This window comes from Sciurus vulgaris (assembly GCF_902686455.1).
Source record: "Sciurus vulgaris genome assembly, chromosome: 5".
Classification (NCBI taxonomy): Eukaryota; Metazoa; Chordata; class Mammalia; order Rodentia; family Sciuridae; genus Sciurus; species Sciurus vulgaris.
In genome coordinates, this window is record NC_136465.1 from 1239106 (window position 1) to 1259440 (window position 20335).

The window sequence follows — 20335 nt, forward strand, 5'->3', positions numbered from 1 at the left end:
AGCCGTGCTCCCCTTGGCAGGCCGCCCAGCAGTACTGCAGAGGAGCTGGCTGACCATGCTCTTCTTCCCAGGAGCCCACGATGTCGCTGGTGGCACTGCCCTTCCACCAGAAGAGACACAGGCACTTGGACCAGTCCTACCGTAACATCCAGACCAGGTACCTGCTGGATGAGTATGCCTCCAAAAGGTGAGTCGGCAGCCGCCGACTGCCTGGCTCTGACCCGGGGCCCCTGTGGCAGAGCAGGAGGCCTCTCCCAGAACCCAGTGCCGTCTGCTTTGTGGGAGATGAGGGACGGCAGTGTCCCCGGACGCACGCCCCACCCGGGGCTGAGCCCCCGTGTGGCTGCACAGGCTGGAGCTCTGCATGGCGTCCTGCAGACCCTGTGGGTTTGGTGCCAAGCCCCTGGAGGAGACCCTGACCCAGGGACTTCTTGGTACAGGCCCACTGATTTTACTCTCCCACCGAGTCTTCTAGAAGTAGGCTCTAAAAAGTCACCCAAATAAAGAGCAGAGAGACTGAAAGCAGTGGCTGCAAGGTAGGCAGGGCGGAAGCTCCTGCAGAGAAGGTACACGGGATCGAGGGACTCGATTTTGCCCTGGCAGTCGTGGCCCTGCCACATGGGGCTACTCCCTGCAGAGCCGCTGCCTCCAGCCACGTCCTCCCTGCACCCCGGGACGCCTCCAGGCAGTGGCACGCGCCCGTCCCATGCTGCTGCAGGGCAGCATCTCCACAGTGTGAGGGGCTGGTCAGAGGCGGAGACCTCTGGCCGGAGCTCAGCTGTGGTCCTGCCACGTGTCACCAGCACCCTATATTTAGATCACGGTGGCACTCCTATTCGTTGCCATCCCCTGCAACAAAAGAAGCCAAACATTTGCTCCCCTCCCAATGGCCTCAGGGAGATTCAGACCCTTGAGGTCTGTATAATCAGGACTGATCCAGGAGGGACCCTGGGAGGCGGTGGCTAGCATGGAGGGAATGGCCCCAGAGCCAGAGGGGCTGAGGCAAGTGTGCGAGGGTGTGTGTGGGTGGCAGTGGCAGCCCTGCACCCAGGGAGGGTGGGAACCAGACTGGGGTGGGGCGCAGAAGGAGAGAGGACGTGGCACAGATGCGGGTTAGGGATTGTGCATGTGTGCAAGTGCTCAGAGTGTGTGTGTGCATGTGGGTGTGCACCAGGCGAGCACATGTGTTGAGTATGTGCATTGACATGTGGGGTGTGTGCGTGTGCCTGTGAGCACGCATGTTTGTGAACATATATTTGTGTATGTATGCTGTGTGGGCATGTGTGTACGTGTGCATAAGTTCACATCCAAGTGTGCATATGTCTATTTATGTGCACACGTGTGTGTGCAAGTATGTGTGGGTGTGTGCTCTGTGTGCACGTGTGTACTGCCAAGATTGTTGGGTGTATGAAAAGCAAGTGATGTCTGCTAGGATGCTCATCACTGGTTTCCTGGGACATCTAATTGTTACTGATTAATGTCTGTGCAGGAGAGCATCCTCCCGGTCATCTGCCCAGCGGTCTCTCACGCAGCAGTCCTCGGCACAGAGAGCGTCTAGCCAGACCTTGACAGGGGCGACCACCTGCCGGCTCTGTGCGAAGCGGCTGAGCGCGTCGGAGGAGGAACATGAGAAGGAAAGGAGGCAAGTGCCCAGCCCCAGCCGCTCCGCTGCGGACTCAGTGGCTTCTGGGTGGGAGAACCAGGGCAGGGTGGCAGAGCGGGCGCAGCCGCAGGTCAGCCTGGGAGGGGCGTGGACCCTGCCCTTTCCCTGCACGTGCTGAGCCTTCGCCGTCTGAACCCTGGGACTCCCAGCAGGGACTTTTGGAGTGAGTCTCATGCTCTGCAATGGGGCTGCAGCTCAGGCACTTGGGGCTGGGAGGGCCCTGGCCCCTGACCTCTACCCCCGACCTCTGCAGGAGTTTTCCACACACTCAGGAGTGTCCAAGCCAACCCCGGAGATGAAATCTGAGTTCCACTTACAGCCTCTGTGGCTATTGAGGAACAGCACAGAGGGCTGGTGATCCCCACAAGGTCATCTCACAGAGAGGGAGCCAGGGCTTAAGCAGTGTCCCAATGGAAACTGAAGGACCGTGAGGGGCTCCATAAATTGTCATACTTCGCATTCAGTGGAGTCGGCTCAGAGGGCAAAGTGTCATAGGAAAGAGTAGCAACGTCAGTCCTAAAATTATTCCCAGGTGGTGGAAAACAGCTGGTGGAATTGCTTTGTTTATTTTAAGGAACAAAATAAATAGGTTGCTACTTTATATTTCTCTCCAGCTCTCCTACTGTTTTTAAAAGTTTTTCTCTACATCTGTAGACAGTGGTTAAACCTGAAGGAAAAACAAGACTCAGGATAATGTGGCTTTTTTTAAAAAATACTTTTAGTTGTGAATGGACACAACACCTTTATTTTATTCATTTATATGTGGTGCCGAGGATCAAACCCACTGCCTCACACACACTAGGCAAGTGCTGTGCCTACTGAGCTACAAATGTGGCTCTTTTTGAAAATTGTTCTATAATGGAGTAATCTGTTTAATCAAACCAACATATAGCTGATAAGACTAACTCTGAATTACCGTTCAAGTGCCTTCGGCAAAGTTTGGCACATAAATTGATTTTATTGTCAAATGAAAACTTCTTTTGTTAAAGATTCACTTCAAAATGTAGACACTAAAACAATCCGACTTTTGAAGTATTTAAAACTTAATATTGTCGGTTTGTTTTTAAAGGGTTCTTCTGTCTGAGTTTAAGTTCTGGGAGCTGGACAGAGAAGACCCGAGCTGAACCATGTTACTTTTATCAGTTGCGTGTCAGTGTGCCTTGAACGTAGTGCACGCGCTCCTGTTCTCAGTGTCCCCACTGGTAGCCAGGGGAGAGTAAAGGTCTTTAACGCAAATGGACTGGGAGCTGGTCACTGTGATTCCACAGTTTCAGCAAAAATGGCGTTTGTGATGGCCTTGGCTGTCGCACATCTTCCTGAAACACAGAGGCTTGGTAGTCGCTCTGGCTGAAGACCAGATGTGAGTGGCCAGTGGTTGATGGCATTCCCAGCTGTGGCTCACCACAGTAAATGCCATCGGTGAGCACGTGGCCATGGATGCCCTCCATGTGGACATGGTGGAGCCAGCCAGTGCTGCCCCCCACCCTGCTGTGGAGCTGGCCCTTCCTGGCCTGTGGCCTGCCACTCTCTGAGGCACCTGGAGAGTGGTCCTCCCTCTGTGGAGGTAAGTGCATGTTGCTGCCAGGGCCGGTGGGGTTGCGAGGGGAGGCTGCTGAGCTCCTGTGTGAGGAGGCTGAGGGGCGAAGTGCGTTGTGCCATCTGCACACTTCACCTTATCACATGGCTGAGCTGCTCAGCTGCATGCAGGTGATAGTCCACCAACCCGACAAAGAAGAATCAGAGCACCTCGGCTGGGTGGTGGCGAACACCTGTGATCTTAGCTGAGGTAGGAGGATCGCAAGTTTGAGACCAGCCTCAGAGACTTAGCAAAATACTATCTTAAAATTAAGAAAAGGACTAGGAAAGTAGCCCAGGGGCCAGGGGCCAGCCTAGCGGGTGTGAAGCCCTGGGTTCTCCCCAGTACAACCCAGCAGACCAGATGCTGAAGGGGCATCGTGCATGTAGAGCTCAGGGGTCCCAGTGGATGTGGTAGGTCAGAAGCGCCCTTGGACACACTCATTTCTGTGTCAGAAGCGCCCTTGGACACACTCATTTCTGTGTCAGAAGCGCCCTTGGACATCCTCACTTCGGTGCTTGAGAGGGGCAACTGCCCCGAGGTCTGGCTGTGCTGGGACTCACCCTCTAAAGCTGCCCCGAGGTCTGGCTGTCCTGGGGCTCACCCTCTAAAGCTGCCCCGAGGTCTGGCTGTGCTGGGGCTCACCCTCTAAAGCTGCCCCGAGGTCTGGCTGTGCTGGGGCTCACCCTCTAAAGCTGCCCCGAGGTCTGGCTGTGCTGGGGCTCACCCTCTAAAGCTGCCCCGAGGTCTGGCTGTGCTGGGGCTCACCCTCTAATGCTGCCCCGAGGTCTGGCTGTCCTGGGGCTCACCCTCTAAAGCTTCCCCGAGGTCTGGCTGTCCTGGGGCTCACCCTCTAAAGCTGCCCCGAGGTCTGGCTGCCCTGGGGCTCACCCTGGAAAGTGAACACTCAGGCAACGTCTGATCTGCCCACAGCCCAGAGTCTTGCTCAGCTGTGGCTGGGGGTAGAGACATTTCTCCACACGCTGAGCATGGGCGGAGGGGAGGAAGCTCCAGACCAACGTTCTGAACCACAGTGTCAGGGCTGTGCCCTTTGTAAGGAACGAGCCTGGGCTCTGTGGCTTAGGTCTCAAGAGTAGGTGGCAGGGCTCACCCCCTTGGAGAGAGCACCCGCCCAGCTGCCCTGACTGTGGGAGGCAGACGCAAGACCTTCCGCTCTGTACTGTCACGAGGGGCTCCACACCTTTGAGGCCTGTGCTTCCTGCTCTGCAGACACACAGGTCTAGAGCTGGCCCCGGGAGGGAGGAAGCGGGAGCATCCTCTTGCCTGGTTGGGACTCAGTCGCACGTGAAGCCAGTGCCACCAGCCTGCCCTGTGGACGCTTAGGAGCAGGGATGTGCTCTGCAGGGAGAGTAGGGCAAGGAAGCAACTGGGCAGCCATGCATCCAGGAGATGCCCGGGAGCCGCTCTGTGCGGAAGCAAAGGATAAGCAGGAGTTATCATTTAGGGTCCAGGAGAAGCCCACCCGGCGGAGGTGTATGGGAAGCCCAGGGGTGAAATGTCCCTTGACTGGCTCATCTGGGTGAAATGGAATTGGGAGGGGGATTCGGGGCCAAGTGTCAGAAGTGAGGAGGGAGGCCTGTCGACTAGGGTAGATGCTGGCTTCGTGTCTGCCGCTTATGGTTCTTCCAGTCATGCTTTCTGTGAAGAAGCTGCAGAATTTTCTGGAATCTTGGTCTCAAACTTCCCAAGCTCATAACACCAAGTCCGAATTTTATTTGGGGTTTGGGCAGCTGCCAACCTACAGTCAGGCCTGTGGGGTTGTGGGAAGGGCCTTGGACGGGAGCCCTGTACCTGGTGGCAGGACACCCGCGGTCACCTCTGATCTGGATGACCTTCCCAACACCCTGGGCACAAGGCTCCCCCAGCTGTGGTGTCCTGGCTTTGGAGCCTGGTGCCGACCCCCAGTGGCTCAGCTCTGTGCACCAGCTCTGGGTTCCACAGCTCCTCCTTCCCAAGCCTCCCACTGCTCACCAGATTACCTCTGAGTCCTAGATGGGCATTTATTAGGCACTAGCCGAGTGCAGTGCTCTGGCCCTTCTCTCCTGGGGAGGACAAAGGAGCCAGCTTATCATCGTAAAGCCCATAGAAGAAATAGAAGGCGCTCTGGGGCTCCAGGGTAGTGCTGGGAGGAGGAAGGGCTTCGTGGGGAGGAAGAGTTTCCGGAGGAAGGGACGGTGGGGAGACTTCCACCAGCGGGGTGGAATCCTCAGGGGTAACAAGAACAGCCCGTTCTGGAGGGGCCTCCGGGATGCAAGATGAAGAGTGGAGATGAGGCTGGGACATGAGTCCTGGTTCTGAGCACAGCCCTGGTTTGGAGGCAGCCCTGGCGCTGTGGAGTCGGGTGGGAGGGGCTCACCAAGGCGGGTTGCAAGGAGCCAGCTAGCTCTCTGTCCTCGCGGATGAAGCCCAAAGTCTTTTCTTCTATCCTGTGTACCTTTCTAGAATGCAGGCTTTCTTCTGAACTATGTGTTCAAAGGCTTTGTTCAGTCTCACATTCGCTCAGAAACCACAGCCCCCACAGGAGAGCAGGCTCCGTGTGCTGCGTGCCCACGGACTCACCTGGCTCAGCACCTCCAGGTGTCATGTCAGGTCAGAGCCAGTCACAGGAGCTCCTGACCGTTGGTCTGACCCTGGAGGACAGCCAGGCCCTCTGTTTTATAAATGGAAGGGGCCACCTGCCTTGCCTGAGTGGCAGCATCTTTATTAAGCAACTACTGCGCGTGGGTTCTGTGTCCACAAGGAGCAAGGAGCTGACCCTGCTCGTCAGGAAAGTCATGCCAACCCCTGGCGGTGCTTGTTCTCCACATGTCTCCTGCCTGGCGCATGCACGCTCCCCTAGAGTGCCGCAGGTGGCCAGTGTGGTGGGGCGCTTGCCCACGGCCACTTCCGGCCTCTCAAGCATGGCCAGCTGTTGCAGTGGGGCCCGTCCCCACCCGAGAGGACTGCACACACCCAAGCTCACACCTCCTACCCTGCTCTGTTCACACATCACACACATGCTCTTCTTCACCATTTCTTTCCCAAATACAGTCTAAAAAGAAAGGCGAAATCAGTGGAGGTGGCGTCTTTTACATCTTCTCGCACCCGCCCAGGGAGGTTCAGGAGGGCCTTGGCCTGTCAGCCCACCGGGTCATCTGCACCCTGATGCAGCGCAGCCCCTTGGCCCTGCAGGTACCAGTCCCTGGTGGCTTCCTATGGAGAGGCCAAGCGGGAGCGCTTCCTCAGTGAGCTGGCCCAGCTGGAGGAGGACGTGCACCTGGCGAGGTCTCAGGCCCGTGACAAGCTGGACAAATACGCCCTGCAGCAGATGGTAGGAGGCGTCTGGGTCTGCGCTGTGCGGTGGGGGGTGGGAGTGGACGCCCTTGGTCCCCTTGCAGGTGGCTGAGTGCCTGGCTGCCCAGCACACCTCGCCACACCTACCACTCTCGCTCCCCTGCGGCAGGTGGAGGACAAGATGGCATGGGAGAGACACGCCTTTGAGGAGCGCGTGAGCAGGGCCCCCGAGATCCTGGTGCGGCTGAGGTCCCACACCATCTGGGAGAGGATGTCCGTGAAGCTCTGCTTCACCGTGCAGGGCTTCCCCACGCCCGTGGTGCAATGGTGAGGGCTCTGCTTTGGGGGGACAAGGTCCCACTGCCTCCTAGGAGGGATTCCTGGAGGAGCACCAGGTGGAGATGGGCTAGTAGGAACTCACGAGATGTCCGTTCAGTATAGTAGTGTTGATTCAGCCTGTCTTCCCGAGCATCTGAGGGAGCCCTGCAGCAAGCTGTGTGTGGAGCTCAGTGCCCCGGGCCGCAGCACCACTGCTGGCTCTGCGCACCAAGCCCTGAGTTGTGGTCGGACTCAGTTTGGGAAGCAGGGCAGGAGCTGAAGAACCAGATCTTCACACCCTGCTTCCTTCAGCATCTGCTGCAAAATCAAGTTTCTGTGTGTGCGTTCCCTCGTGGATCCCTGCCGTCAGGAGGCAGCAGGCACCAGCCCCAGCTCCACATAGCTGTGGGGTGAAGCCCTGCCCTCCAGGGAGTCCCTCCTTGGCCAGGTGTCAGTTCTGTGGACAGGGGCTCCAGGGACACTGGGCCTGATAGGCCAGGCTGCAACCTAGCTGCACAAGCTACACTGTTTTCCATTTTTAAAAAATGAAATGATAATTCCTGACAAGTTTCAAGCAGATATTTGGAGGTGGCCTACTGCAGGCCAGAGGTTGCCTGGATAGCCCTAATGAGGCAGCACAGCCTGTAAGAAAACCCAAACAGCCAGGCTCAGTGGTGCATGCCTGTGTTCTGGCTACTTGGGAGGCTGAGGCAGGAGGATTGTAAGTTTGAGGCTAGCCTGTATAAAGTAGTGAGACCCTGTCTCAAAGTTAAGAATAAAAAGGTCTGGGGTAACTCAGTGGTAGAGTGTACCTGGGTTCAATCCCAGTACGGCAAAAAAATAAAAATATCAAAAAAATCTGAAAAGCGAACTAAAGACGGATTCCATGCCTACAGGATTTCCTGTGTGAGGCCAGGCTTTGGCAGGGCGGATATGTTAGAGGGCAGTGTGGAGTTGGTCACAGAAAAGTCTGCTTTAAATTAAAATAGAGGTTCCCATGACCAGGTACAAAGATGGCAGTCTGATCTGCCAGGCTGGCGAGCCAGGGAAGTACCGGATCGAGAGCAAGTACGGTGTGCACACGCTGGAGATCAACAGGTAAGGAGCGTTGGGTGGTGTGCACTGGGACTGCATCCTGGAAGCGCTGTTCAAACCCAAAAGAGGGCAGTACTTCACCCTCCCCCTGGTGCCAGGCCTGAGGACACAGATCCTGGGGCCAAAGATGGGAAGTAGCTTCAGGAAAACCAGCAGAACCAGGGCTCCCAGCTGCACCGAACTGCAGGGCCATCCTGAGGGTACCTGTTCAGCAAACCGCCTCCCTGCTGGGCCTGAGCCATGGCCCTCAGCTCAGAGCCTGCAGAGGGGACTGGCCTCCGTTACTTTCCCTTGTGACCAACTGAACAATTGTAGAAGATGCCGACGGTCATGTTATAGCTGTGCACACGGCCAGCGTTCAGGGTCAGTGTTTTGCTGTGCGTCCGGCTGGGTCTTCTCTCACGTGACACACACAGACACACGCACAGCCACGCACCCGCTTGTGCGCCCAGGAGCTCGTGACAGCTTTGTTGTTCCAGCGGAGAGCTCCTGCTATCCTCCCTCTGCATGACGGGCTTGACCTTTCACCTGGCAACAGAGGCCACGCGCCTCCTCTTCTACCCTAGCCCGCCAGGACCCCTTCTGGTGCTGCTACTGTCACTCTCAGAACAAACATGGCCGCTTCACTGCTGCAGTAATAGTGCTCACTTGCCTGGAGGTGCAAGACCTCGGGTACCCTGTGGCTTGGACGAGTCCCTAGCCTTCCTGAGCTCCATTTTCTCCTGAAAATAATTGTCAGGAGGCAGCAAAGCTTTGAACTTCCCCATCTGCCCAGCAGTGACCGTGGGAATCGGGTCCCACAGCCCCCAGGCCCTACGTTTCATGTGAGAGTTCACACACGTGCATGATCTGTGGTGTGCGTGTGATTTGTGCCTAATCCCTGTGGGGAGAGAAGGGGGAGAGTGGTCTTAAGGGTGGGAAGTGAGGCTTCAGGACACGAGGGGCTGTGGACGGACTACGACTGAACCGTAAGCAGCATGGTGGTGAGGCTTTCTCTGTGCTGCCCAGAGGCCTTGGAAGAGTCACAAAGGGCGCACAGCCCCTGTGTCCTAGCCTAGATGCATGCTTACAGCCAAAGTATGTTCCACTGTGTTAATGCAAAAGCGCATGTACTGGGCTCTGTTAAAGAGTCAGTTTTTGTGACACTTGTTAAAGACTGTGCGGAAACAACTCAGGATGCTAACCCAGCAGAGCCCCGCCGAGGGAGGGGCTGGGTTCAGTGCAAGCATGCCGGGACAGTGGGGAGGCAGGCGGGTGGGAAACAGGGTGGGGCAGAGCCCGAGCAGGCGCAAGGAAGGCTCAGGAGAGACTGGGTGAGGGGACCCCAGCTGAGCTACCTAGCAGGGCTCTTGCTGAGGCATGTCAGTGTGACTAGGATCCACGTGGGGGGTGAGCAGTGAGGGGCCAGACCAGGTATGAAGGAAGGAAGGTACAGAGGGGATAGGGCATGGGGGGATCAGGTAAGGAGGAAATCGGGAATGGGGGGTCAGGCATTGAGGCGGGTCAGGAATGGAGGGGGTCAGGTATTGAGAGGATCAGGGATGGTGGGGGTCAGGTATAGATGAGATCATGTATGGAAGGAGATCAGGAATGGGGGATCAGGGATAGAGGGGTCAGGCATTGAGAGGGATCAGGGATAGAGGTAGACGCCAGAGCTCAGCACCTTGTCAGGTCTTGTTCTTAGGGACCTGCTGGGCTGAGACTGGTGGGGCCTGAGTGGAGCTGAGTTCAGGAGCTTCTCTGCCAGTTCTGCTCTGTGCTGCAGAGCCAGTCGCCTGGCTCTCTTCTGCCCAGCGCCTACTTGCCTCCCTCTCACCAGCCCTTCTTGCTTCCTGTCTCTGCTAACTCCTGCCTTCTCACCCAGGCTGCGACCAGCACCTGCCCAAGGCTCCTGGCGTCCAAGGTTGGCATCCCAAGGTGCTGCCCACCCTGAGGCCCACTGCAGGGCTGTGGGAGCTGGGTTTCTCTTCCCCACTGGGCAGACTTCTTCTCCTGCTCCTGGAGTAGGGCTCCCTTGCGGAGAGAGGGTGGCTCAGGCTGAAGGGTGTCAGGGTCATGCCTTGATTCTCTAGAAAAGCCTCACAGCTGGTTTGTGCTCCTGCTGTTCATTGGGAGCCTACTGTATGCCCTGTGCTGTTCTAGAAACTGGAGTAGGTTGGCCACCAAAGCTGAGCTTCCCATCCTCCAACCTGAGAAGGTTCTGGAGCACAGCACATGAGAGACTCCCACAGTCAGAGAGGGGAGGCCTGGGGCTGGGCCTGGGGTGCAGTGTTGTGGCAGAAACTCGGGGCAAGGGTTGGTCTTCACAGGAAGGTTGTCTGAGTGGGTCGCAAGTCCAGAGAGGTGCTGGACAGGCATGTGGGGCAGGCGGGAGCCTTCAGGTGAGGAAGCTCCCATGGGTGCTGGAGGCTACTGGGGCTGTGCCTGCAAGGATGTTGGCTTTGCTGGAAGGAAGGGGGCTTCAGAGGCGAGAAGGGAGGGCAGCGTCTGGCTTTCATTTCAAAAGTAGCCCTTGAATCATGGATAGACAGGCCCGAGGTGGACCAGTGGGGAAGGCTCACTGAAATTCAGAGAAAAAGGAAGGGGAGCGGGGAGGGAGGGAGCATGGGGCTGGCCAGAGTGGCCCAGGAGGTGGCAGGCAGAGCTGAGGACTCACCGGCCAGCTATCCCCAGAGTTGCAGGCTGCAGCTGGGAGTGGCTCTGGGTAAGGCCCAGGCACAAGCTCCAGTGGAGGGTGGGTCTCCTCTCTGGTGGGCTGGGAAAGTCAGCAGAGCCTGTGGCCCTGGCTACGCTCTTCAGACTGCAGGTCTCCTTCCATCTCCAAACTGCCTGGACACGTCAATCGGTGCAGGCTAATGTCTAGGAAGACAACGTGTGCCTCTGTCTGGGGAGCGCTGACTTCTGGGGTTCTGCTGGTCTGGGTGGTCTGTGACTGGTGGGGGCAGAGAGCTCAGTGTGAAAACCCTACTTGTTACCAAGCTGTATTTTAATATTTGAGCAGAAAAGTGATTTCCCTTTCTCAGGCAGGAGGAAAGTCACATGGGGGTTTTTGCAACATTCATACTTGATGCTGGGAATAGCTTGGGCTTTGAACAGAGTGGACGTAGAGCTCAGATAAAGCTGGCCGATGGAGCTTGGAGACCACAGCCAGTGATCCAGCAGCCCCGGCCTCCTCCAAAGTCCTGCATTTTGAACAAGCCTGAAAATATTTGGGAAATTTGGGAAAAGGGAATTTCTAAGACTGACTTCTCTCTCATTCTTCTTATCTTTATTGGGTGTTTTTAGCGGATGAAATACTAATGTTCTTCAGGAAAAGAGCAACAGGGAAGCCCACAAATGATAGCTCATCTCAGCTGTTCATTCCAAAGTGCTGAGTACACACCATCTGATCCAAGTGAGTCCAGGGTGTGGACATCTTCCCTGCCCCTCCCTGGGCTGGGCACTGAGCTCCCCTGCTGCGCAGGATGACATTTGCTCCTATGAATATTCTTTGGCTACTGCAACTGAATTTTTTAAGTGCCGAAAAGCAAGCTCACCCTTTGGGTACTATTCAGATCTAAACTTGTAACTGACACTATTTTATATGCTCGTGAGTTTTCTCTAAGACCCACTCTGGGCTCCCATTCATTCACAGGGGCATATGTGGTCTCACGTTTTGATGGGGCGTTGAGGAGAACCATTAGCAACAACACTCTTGCCTACTCCTTGCAGAACAATTTAGGACTAAAATTTTTCTTGTACTTGATTTTTAGACTTTGGCATTTAGGTTGTGATTTGAGTTAAATTTTAAGTCCAGTGTCAATACCCCTCAGCCCCCAAGGGCACCGGAGCTTGTCTATGAGGGATTTACTGCTCATCTGGAAACGTGAAGTAGCCCTGGTTTCTTGCATGCTGTTATGTTGGGGGCACTTGAACCGAGACCTTGGGAGGCAAAGTGCCCCGTGGAAGTTTCTAAAAGTTGAGACCAAAGAAAACTCTCTATTCTGGGACTCTGTCCAAATAGAAAATAAAAGCCTTGCAAGTTCTTGCATCATGAAGAAGAGGCTGGAATTAGACCCTTGGCTTGTGGAGGACTTTCTCTGGTGTGGCCTTGGGAAGGAACAGAAGGCGGGTCCTGCTGGGCTGAGGTGATGGTGGGGTCAGCTCTGGCCTATTCAGCTTAGATGCAAAGTCTAGCTGGCAGCCTCCCCTCCAGGCCTCCCATCCTTCCAGCTGTGGACAGACCCTTTTGTGCCATCTCCTAGAACATGCATGTGCTTGTCTGTGACATGTAGACTCCTGCCGTAGTATGTCCTCTACAGTGTGAAATGTTCCTGAGAAAGCTGAGAGAGACACACACAGAAGTGAGTGCAAGTCCCACCTATCCCAGCCCTTCCCACGGATCAGCTGGAGTCCCCAACCCTGGGGACTACCGTCCTAAGTCAGTGGGTCTTGGGAACTTTACAGGTCACAGGCTCCACTAAAAACCAAGTGGAAGCCCGTGGACCCCTCCTGAACACGCGCATGTGCCAAGCCTGGAAGGTGGAAGGGCCCTGCACAGGGCTCTCTCTGCTTCCCGTGTTCTGCCCCAGTCTGAGCACCAAGTGCTAATGGGTTACTTGACGGCTAATCGGTGCTAATGCGCTAGGTGGCTCTGGCCACCTCCGTGCCTTCAGTCTCTGAGAGGACAAGGTGGGAGCCGGAGAGAGGCTGCTGCCTTGGCCTCATGGACTCACCCTGCTGCTCACCTCCTTCTCGCCTGTCCAGCGTTGGATCGTGCATCCTATGACACACTCTGTTCCTTCTGTTCCTCCAGCTCTTCACTACTCAGGAACAGGAGCGAGCCACCAGGCAGTCTTGGAGCACAGAAAGGCTGGGCTGCTCTGTAGGATGTGAGGGCCAGGAGGGGCCCTATGGAGCAGAGTGCAGGGAACCTTCTCTACACTTCTGGTCCTGGAGTTTATTTATTTATATTTTGGTGGTGCTGGGGATTGAACCCAGGGCCTTGTGCATGCTAGGCTTGTACTCTACCAGCTGAGCTACATCCTCAACCCCCTCAGCTAATACATTTTAATTGATAATATAGAAGGCAGTATTGTATTATAAAATCACAGGATGTTTTCCAAAGACATTGCTTTATTTACTCATCAAAGTTACCCTAGTAAAGTATAAGAACTTGATAAATACATTTTAAGACTTTAAAATATGCATGATTTTTCATTATAAAGTCAACTGATGACAATCATCAGTCACTGTGATGGAAGCCCAGAGTTCAAGTGGAACTCGGGGCTGATGGCTGCTGTCCTCGAGTCTCCCCCTCTATCCCCCTGTGGGTTCTGATTGCCCAATATTGAAAAAAATCTGTCTCACAAGGATGGGGTGTGGCCAAGGGAAGCAGGGTTCTCCTGGAAATCTCGGGACACCATTGCACTGGACGCAGGTAGTAGAAGCTTCGCCCAAGGTCCGAGCACATCCAATTTGGCTGCCAATCAAAATTTGTGTGACTGCCCTTTGATGTGTACCGAGAATATGATGGGTCTGACCACATGCTTTTACTGCAGGGTTAAAAGTTGCTAAAATACACCATGAACAGGACATTTTCAGCACAAGATTCGATTTGAAAACTCTGGAGCACAATTTGGAAGCCACCATACTGACCATTACCCAAGGGTGGCAGGTAGAGGCTGGTGAGACTTTTGGTGGCTGATTCATCAAAGCCACCATCGCCTGTGCTCCCTGAGGACACATGGTGGTCCCAACAGCACCTCTCCTCACTCAGCACTCAGGAGCCAGGGTTCGCCTTGTTGGCTGGCCACTCCCGGGCACGTACAGGGCTGTCCCGTTAGCTCTGCTGTGTGCTAGGCTTGGCCTGTCCCTGTATGATCCCCAGTGGGTTCCAGGTCAGGAGGTTTAGCCTGGGCCATTGGTGCAGGAGGCCCTGCCTCTTCTCCAGGTGCTCTGACGCCCAACACTGCCAGTGAGGTTGCGGGTGGCTCAGTGCTTGTTTCTCTCCTCTGCCACGTGATTCCTAGCAGGGCCAGGACTAGAGAAGGGTTTAGGGCTTATCCCAGAAGGGTGTGTTTCTATTTGGAGAATGCACTTAGGAAATCACAATGGTGTCATCGTTTGAAAGAAGGACACATCAGTGGATGAATAAGAACAAAGAGAGTGGTGACCCCCACCCCACCCAGGAGTGCTCGGGCCTCCCCAGGGTGTGAGTGTGTGTACTGCCCAGGCACAGCCAGCCAGGACGTGTGGAGGCGTCCCCATGATGGGGCTCGCCATGTGCTGGGCAGACAGGCGCAGCACGTTTGGAGGTGGGTGGCAGAGCGGTCCCTGACCAGCTCACACCTGAACCCTGGTCGCAGCCAGCTCTGCAGTAGGCAGGTTCCCACTAGGTGAGCCAGAGACGTCGCACTCTGTCTGCAATCTCCATCTCCCTCGAGCACCGTTGCGTAAAGGAGCCAGATGGTGCGGTCAGGCTGGAAGAGGGCTTCGGAGGAAGGGAAGGAGCACTTGAGGGTGGCCCGGTCTCGGGAACTTCCCCTCCCTCATTGGAGATGGGATATCTTCTGTTCAAAGAAAACAGTTCCAGCTTCTAGAAGAGAGAATAAAATGGTATCACTAAGGATTCCAGGGATCGGCTCATCATGGGGCATTGGCTTCCTAATGTGCTTTAAAATAAGACTGGGGTAAACTTTTTTTCCCAACAGTGCAATTTTTGGAGGGTTCTTTTCCAGATTAAGACCTTACCCACAAGTCGGCTTCTGGGAGGGAAACTGCCCCAAGAATGCAATGTGGGGTCTGTGGACCTGGTTCCCCAAATCCCTCAAAAGTGTCGACGTTCTCACTCAGGCATGGGAGAGGAAGACCTGTTCCCAGGGTCCTTGAGAGAGTAACATGGACAGTCACCATGAGGTCACTAGCAGAGAGCCTGGCACTGGAAAGCCCGTCAGGACCAGCAATGCTTACTTACACCCCTTGCTACCTTCTGGGCATGCTGGAGGGGGACAGTCTCAGCAGGAGTGAGCTCGGCTTTTGCAGGACGGATGGGGTGTGTGGAAGGGCTGTGCCCCAAGGCTTTGGGGTCTCTGCTGTTTTCAGGTCATGGTCTTCCCAGGGACGGACATGCATCCATGTCCCAGGTGGGGTCCAGCCCAGGTTTTTCAATATGTCCTGATGGAGGGATTTGCATTTGGGGTATCACATTGTTCGAGGTCCTGGGCAAAACCTCCCATGAACTTGGAAATCCTGGTGAGGAGTGAGGTTGGGCCACAGAATCTGTTTTGCTCTCTAGTGGGGTGTTTCTCACGGGGGAAGTTAGTGGAACCCTCTCGAGTGTGCCAGATACAAGCTCTGGTCCCTTTCTGGGCCTCTGTGAGTTCTCAGTGACTGACGCCAGGCCATCGTCCTAGAAGATGACGCCAGGTGCAGGCTCTGTCTGTCATGGTGGAGATCATCAGGACACCTGGAGCGGGCACCCTGTGCAGGTTCCTAGGCCACCCTGGAGCCATTCTGCATGGCTTCCAGGCAGGCGGCCTTAAGCCCTGCTGACCAGGGGCCTGGCTTTCCCTGTGATGAGTCCTTGCTCTCAACAGAGCGGGTGCAGGTCCCCCAGGCTTGCCCCTTTACTGTCCCTGCCCTAGAGAGTCTGCTGGAGGTGGGGTCACAGGAGCCATGAATGCCACAGAGACAGAAAGACAGGACCAGAGCAGAACAGATTTCTCCAGAACACAGTGAAGGCCAGCAAATGCCTGCGTCTGTTCTTCCTCAGGCAAAGCCCAGCTGCGGTCTGGGATCAGACGGTCATCTGTCCATAATGAAAGCCGCGTGCCCGCGTGGCTCCCAGGTGGCGCTGGCATTGTTCTTGAACACACCCTCAGGAGCAGCTGGTCCAGGTCACGGGGTTTGCTTTCGAGGGATGTCTTTGTTCAAGTTCAGGCCACCAGCTTTTCCAGAGCCCCATGAACTCGCTTTTTCTCTCCAAGGGCCAGCTTCGATGACACTGCGACCTACTCTGCAGTGGCCACCAACGCGCACGGACAGGTGTCGACCAACGCGGCCGTGGTGGTGAGAAGTGCGTGCCCCCGGGGTGGCCTGCCCGGGCCTGCGGGGCTGGCTCTTTGCCATGCTCACCTTGTTTGTCCTGCAGGGTTCCGGGGAGACGAGGAGCCGCTCCACTCCGTGGGACTCCCGATTGGACGTGAGTGGGTTGGGCTCCTTCAGCCCAGGGACACCTGTGGAGAAGTAGCACTCGGGGGAAAACTTAGTGGCTGAGTGAGGGTCAAATCTGGGCTGTGAAGTTATATTTTGCAAGACTCCAGGTTTCCCTGACTGGGGTCAGTATGCCAAGTTTGTTCCCGTGTCCTTCTGTAACGGTGGCATTATTAGACCCTAGAGAAATGGTCACTTGGGAACACTCATACTTCTGAATTGGAAAAAAGGAAACAAGTTCAGATTCTTGACCAGTGTTTGCCATGATGGCCCAAAGGCCTTTTCCCCACAAAAGTCTCTTGGTCGTTTATAACCAAGGCCTCCTCCAGTCTAAAAGAGCTGTGTGGTGGACGTGGGCTGGAATGGTCCCAGGCCACCTCCTGGTGCTTGGTAACCTCCCCATGGGTGGGACGCCCCTGCAGGGAGTGTTGTGCATCTGTCCTGCTTGTCACCTTCCACACCACGTGGAAAGCTGCTCCTTGGCCCCTCATGCAGAGATGCCATCTGGCCCCTGGTGGCCATGTGACAAGGGATGTCTCCCTGTGTCCTGGCTGAGCTGTCTGCCAGGGGAAGGCCACCACACTGAGGGGTTCTCAAGGATCGACTCGGTGGACCTGCTCTCAGTACTGCTTATTTATGGCTCGGGGCTGAGATTCAGGACTGCCTGAACTTCCAGGAGGATCTGTGTTCCCACAGAAGCTTAGGTTCAACCCTGATCTGAGGCTTCGGTGTTGGGTCGTTCAGGGAAGAACTGACCAGAACAATTGCCGAGGGTCACTCCTTTCTGACAGCTGCTGAATACTTTGGCTATGTTTCCTTGAGACCATTTCTATGTGGATTTTATCGGAGGGGCTCCACTGTGCACTCGGTAGGCATCTAACACTTGCCAGGGACGCCTGGCAGGGTCCAGGAGGGCACGGAGACGGGAGGCTCCTGGCGTCTGCCGTGTGCGGGAGACAGGGCGGGCTCGGAAGCCGCGTGCACAGCTGCCTGTGTGCCTCTTCCTGGTCTCCTGCCTCATCGCCAGCTGCTCCTGTCTCGGGGAGTCTGGCTCTGAGTCCGAACCTCAAGTCTGTGCGATGGGGCAGCATGCTTCCGGCACCTTAGGTGCTGCTCCTGTGCTCACTCGTTTGCAGCAAATGGAAACCTGCTGCCCTTTGTGGCTTCACTTTTTTTTTTTTTTTTTACACATACACGATTATTTTAATGATGTAAACCTTATGAATCATCATCATTTAATACATCCAGTTTGTTATCAGGTCCTGCAGGTTTCCAGCATCTTTCAAGTTCATTGTCTTTGAATATTTTTTTAAAATTTACTTTTATTGTAAACAAATGGGATACATGTTGTTTCTGTTTGTACATGGAGTAACAGCATACCATTTGTGTGATCATACATCTACACAGGGTAATGATGTTTGAGTCATTCTGTTATGTTTTCCTTCCCCCCACCCCTCCCACCCCTCCCTTCCCTCCATACAGTCCCTCCTTCCTCCATTCTTGCCCCCCTCCCACCCTCCATTATGTGTCATCATCCGCTTATCAGCGAGATCATTTGTCCTTTTGAGATTGGCTTATCTCACTTAGCATGATATTCTCCAATTTCATCCATTTGCCTGCAAATGCCATAATTTTATTATTCTTTATAGCTGAGTAATATTCCATTGTGTATATATATATATATATATATATATATATATCACAGTTTCTTTATCCATTCATCAATTGAAGGACATCTAGGTTGGTTCCACAGTCTGGCTATTGTGAATTGAGCAGCTATGAACATTGATGTGGCTGCATCTCTGTAGTTTGCTGATTTTAAGTCCTTTGGGTATAGGCCAAGGAGTGGGATAGCTGGGTCAAATGGTGATTCCATTCCAAGCTTTCTGAGGAATCTCCACACTGCTTTCCAGAGTGGCTGCACTAATTTGCAGCCCCACCAGCAATGTATGAGTGTACCTTTCTCCCCACATCCTCTCCAACACCTATTGTTGCTTGAATTCACTTTTCCCTTTAAATCCAAGCCAAGCCCTGGGACCACCCCTTAAACTGCACACTTCAGGGGTGCTCTGGTAGTTCTGAAGGTCGGAGGGCTGTCACAGAGCTAGGGATGCTTGGCCACATTCCTCCGCCTCCAGAGGGAAGTTGCCATCATTGTTTGTAGTCTGATGAACTTTCTTAAATTTTTTCAACTTTTACCATATGCAGATGTTTGTAAATCACACACACACACACACACACACACACACACACACACACACTTTTAAATATTCACTGTTGATTTTCCTCTGAAGCGCCCCCCTTGCCCCTGTCAAAGCATTATATCTTTGAGATTTGATCTGTTGACCCTGCTGGGCCAGGAATCCCTTTGGTGCCCTACAAATGACACTACTGATGAACACACCCCCGTTCATTTTGAAACCAGGGAGCCATGACCTCACGGCCCCTGCCATGTCTGCAGCCTCAGTTTGGGCTGAGGTAGGGAGTAGGCCCTTTGCTTAAACACAGGACTCAGGCCCAGGCCTCAGGCCCAGGCTGCGCCTTTGAGTGACAGCTCTGACTCCCAGGAAGCTCTGCCTCGTCAGGGCGGCTGTCTCAGCTCCGGCTGCTGTAAGGAATCCTGCTCCGGCGGTTTGTGCGACTAAACAAGGGATGCTAATCTCTAAGGGTTCTGGAGGCTGCAAGCCCAAGGCCAGGGTGCTGGCAGGGTGGGTTCTGGCTGGGGCCACCTCCTTCTGTGTCCACGCCTGGTGGGGACCGGTTCCTAAGACTCACTCAGTTCTGCCCACCTCCAAAGGCCCCGCCTGCTAACCCTGGGGGCTGGTGCTGCAGCCTATGAATTTGGGGGCACGTGTTCGGCCGCAGGGCTTCAGAGGGCGCAGGTGCGGTGGATCACTTCGCTGGGGCAGGGCACTGCTCTGCTGAGCTGCGAGCCAGGGCACTAACTGTCCTCTTGTCCTGCAGTGCCCCTGTCCTCCGTGATCCCCTACACACACTTCGATGTTCAGTTCTTGGAGAAATTTGGAGTCACTTTCAGAAGAGAAGGTGAGACGCTCACGCTCAAGTGCACGCTGCTGGTGACGCCGGACCTGAAGAGGGTGCAGCCGCGAGCCGAGTGGTACCGGGACGGTGAGTGCGGGCGGGGCAGGAGCCTGTGGGCGGGGCGGGAGCCTGTGGGCGGGGCGGGAGCCTGTGGGCGGGGCGCGGAGCCTGTGGGCGGGGCGGGAGCCTGTGGGCGGGCCGATCCTTGGGCTTGCATGCGCCCCGCCCTCCCCTCTGCCACTGTGCCTGGGGTGGTGGCTGAACCAACAGGGACAGGGGCGACACTGACCTTGAATCCTGAGAGGATGATAGGAGGTCCCCGAATCCAGGCATGTCACCTGTGGTGTCCACAACCCTGCCAGGGCTCCCGCACTGAACAGAGAGGAGCTGGCCAGCTCGCGCCCTGCCCCAGCTGTGGCTGGCCACCACAGGGCGTACTGTGAGCTGTGGTTCTGAGTGGTCACTTTCCTATGACACAAAAGAGGGACGGCCAGGTGGCTCTGTTGCAGAGGAGGGGCTGCGGTGACCCTGGCCCTGCTCTGGCTCTCGGGTATGGGGTAGCGGGGTCTGACCACAGACTGGCTCTGTCATCGTCCCCTCTCGCCAGGTCTGCACTTCCCTGGTGATGCCGCCTCCTCTGGGCTGTGCTTGGGGGACCCCACCGTGTGTGCACCTGCTGCTCAGGCCTCAGGGAATGCCTGACGCAGAGGAGGCAGGAGCCCGTCCTGCGCCCCAGCTGGGGATGTGGGACGTCCCAAGTGGCACCAGTATAAAGTATAGGAGCCATTGCAGGCCAGTGTGACACATGGCCACACGTCCTGTGCTGCTGTGGGGAGCATAGACAGGGCTGGGAGTGTGGAGCACTCAGGATGGTTGGGAAGGTCGGGAAGGTCACTGAAGGGCCAGGGCTTTCTGGGGCCCAGAGGGGAATTCTGGAGTGACGAAGCCCGGGGACTGAGCAAGGCCAGTGCTGCAGGCAGAGAGTTTCTGTGAGGACACGGAGGACGAGGGGTGAGGCCCTGTTAGGTCTGTTGGGGCCCTGGACCTGCAGGCTCCTGTGGAGGAGAGGGTCACCACCAGGGCTCAGGCACGCTGCAGCAGGGACAGAGGAGGGACAGAGAGGGAGAGAGGCAGGGGAAGAGACGGGGAGAGAC

General features: G+C 55.5%; 1 protein-coding gene across 1 annotated transcript in view; it reads left to right on the top strand.

Annotated features, from left to right (window-relative positions):
- The first annotated feature begins 9 nt into the window (after nt 1-9).
- MYOM2 (myomesin 2) overlaps nt 10-20335 on the top strand; it is a 78175-nt gene continuing 57849 nt past the window's right edge. The window contains exons 1-8 of the mRNA XM_079142928.1: nt 10-187; nt 1490-1642; nt 6432-6570; nt 6703-6860; nt 7857-7949; nt 15914-16002; nt 16078-16128; nt 19104-19268. Coding sequence (XP_078999054.1) covers nt 81-187; nt 1490-1642; nt 6432-6570; nt 6703-6860; nt 7857-7949; nt 15914-16002; nt 16078-16128; nt 19104-19268 — 955 coding nt within the window. The 5' untranslated portion in view covers nt 10-80. The remainder of the gene's footprint in view (nt 188-1489; nt 1643-6431; nt 6571-6702; nt 6861-7856; nt 7950-15913; nt 16003-16077; nt 16129-19103; nt 19269-20335) is intronic.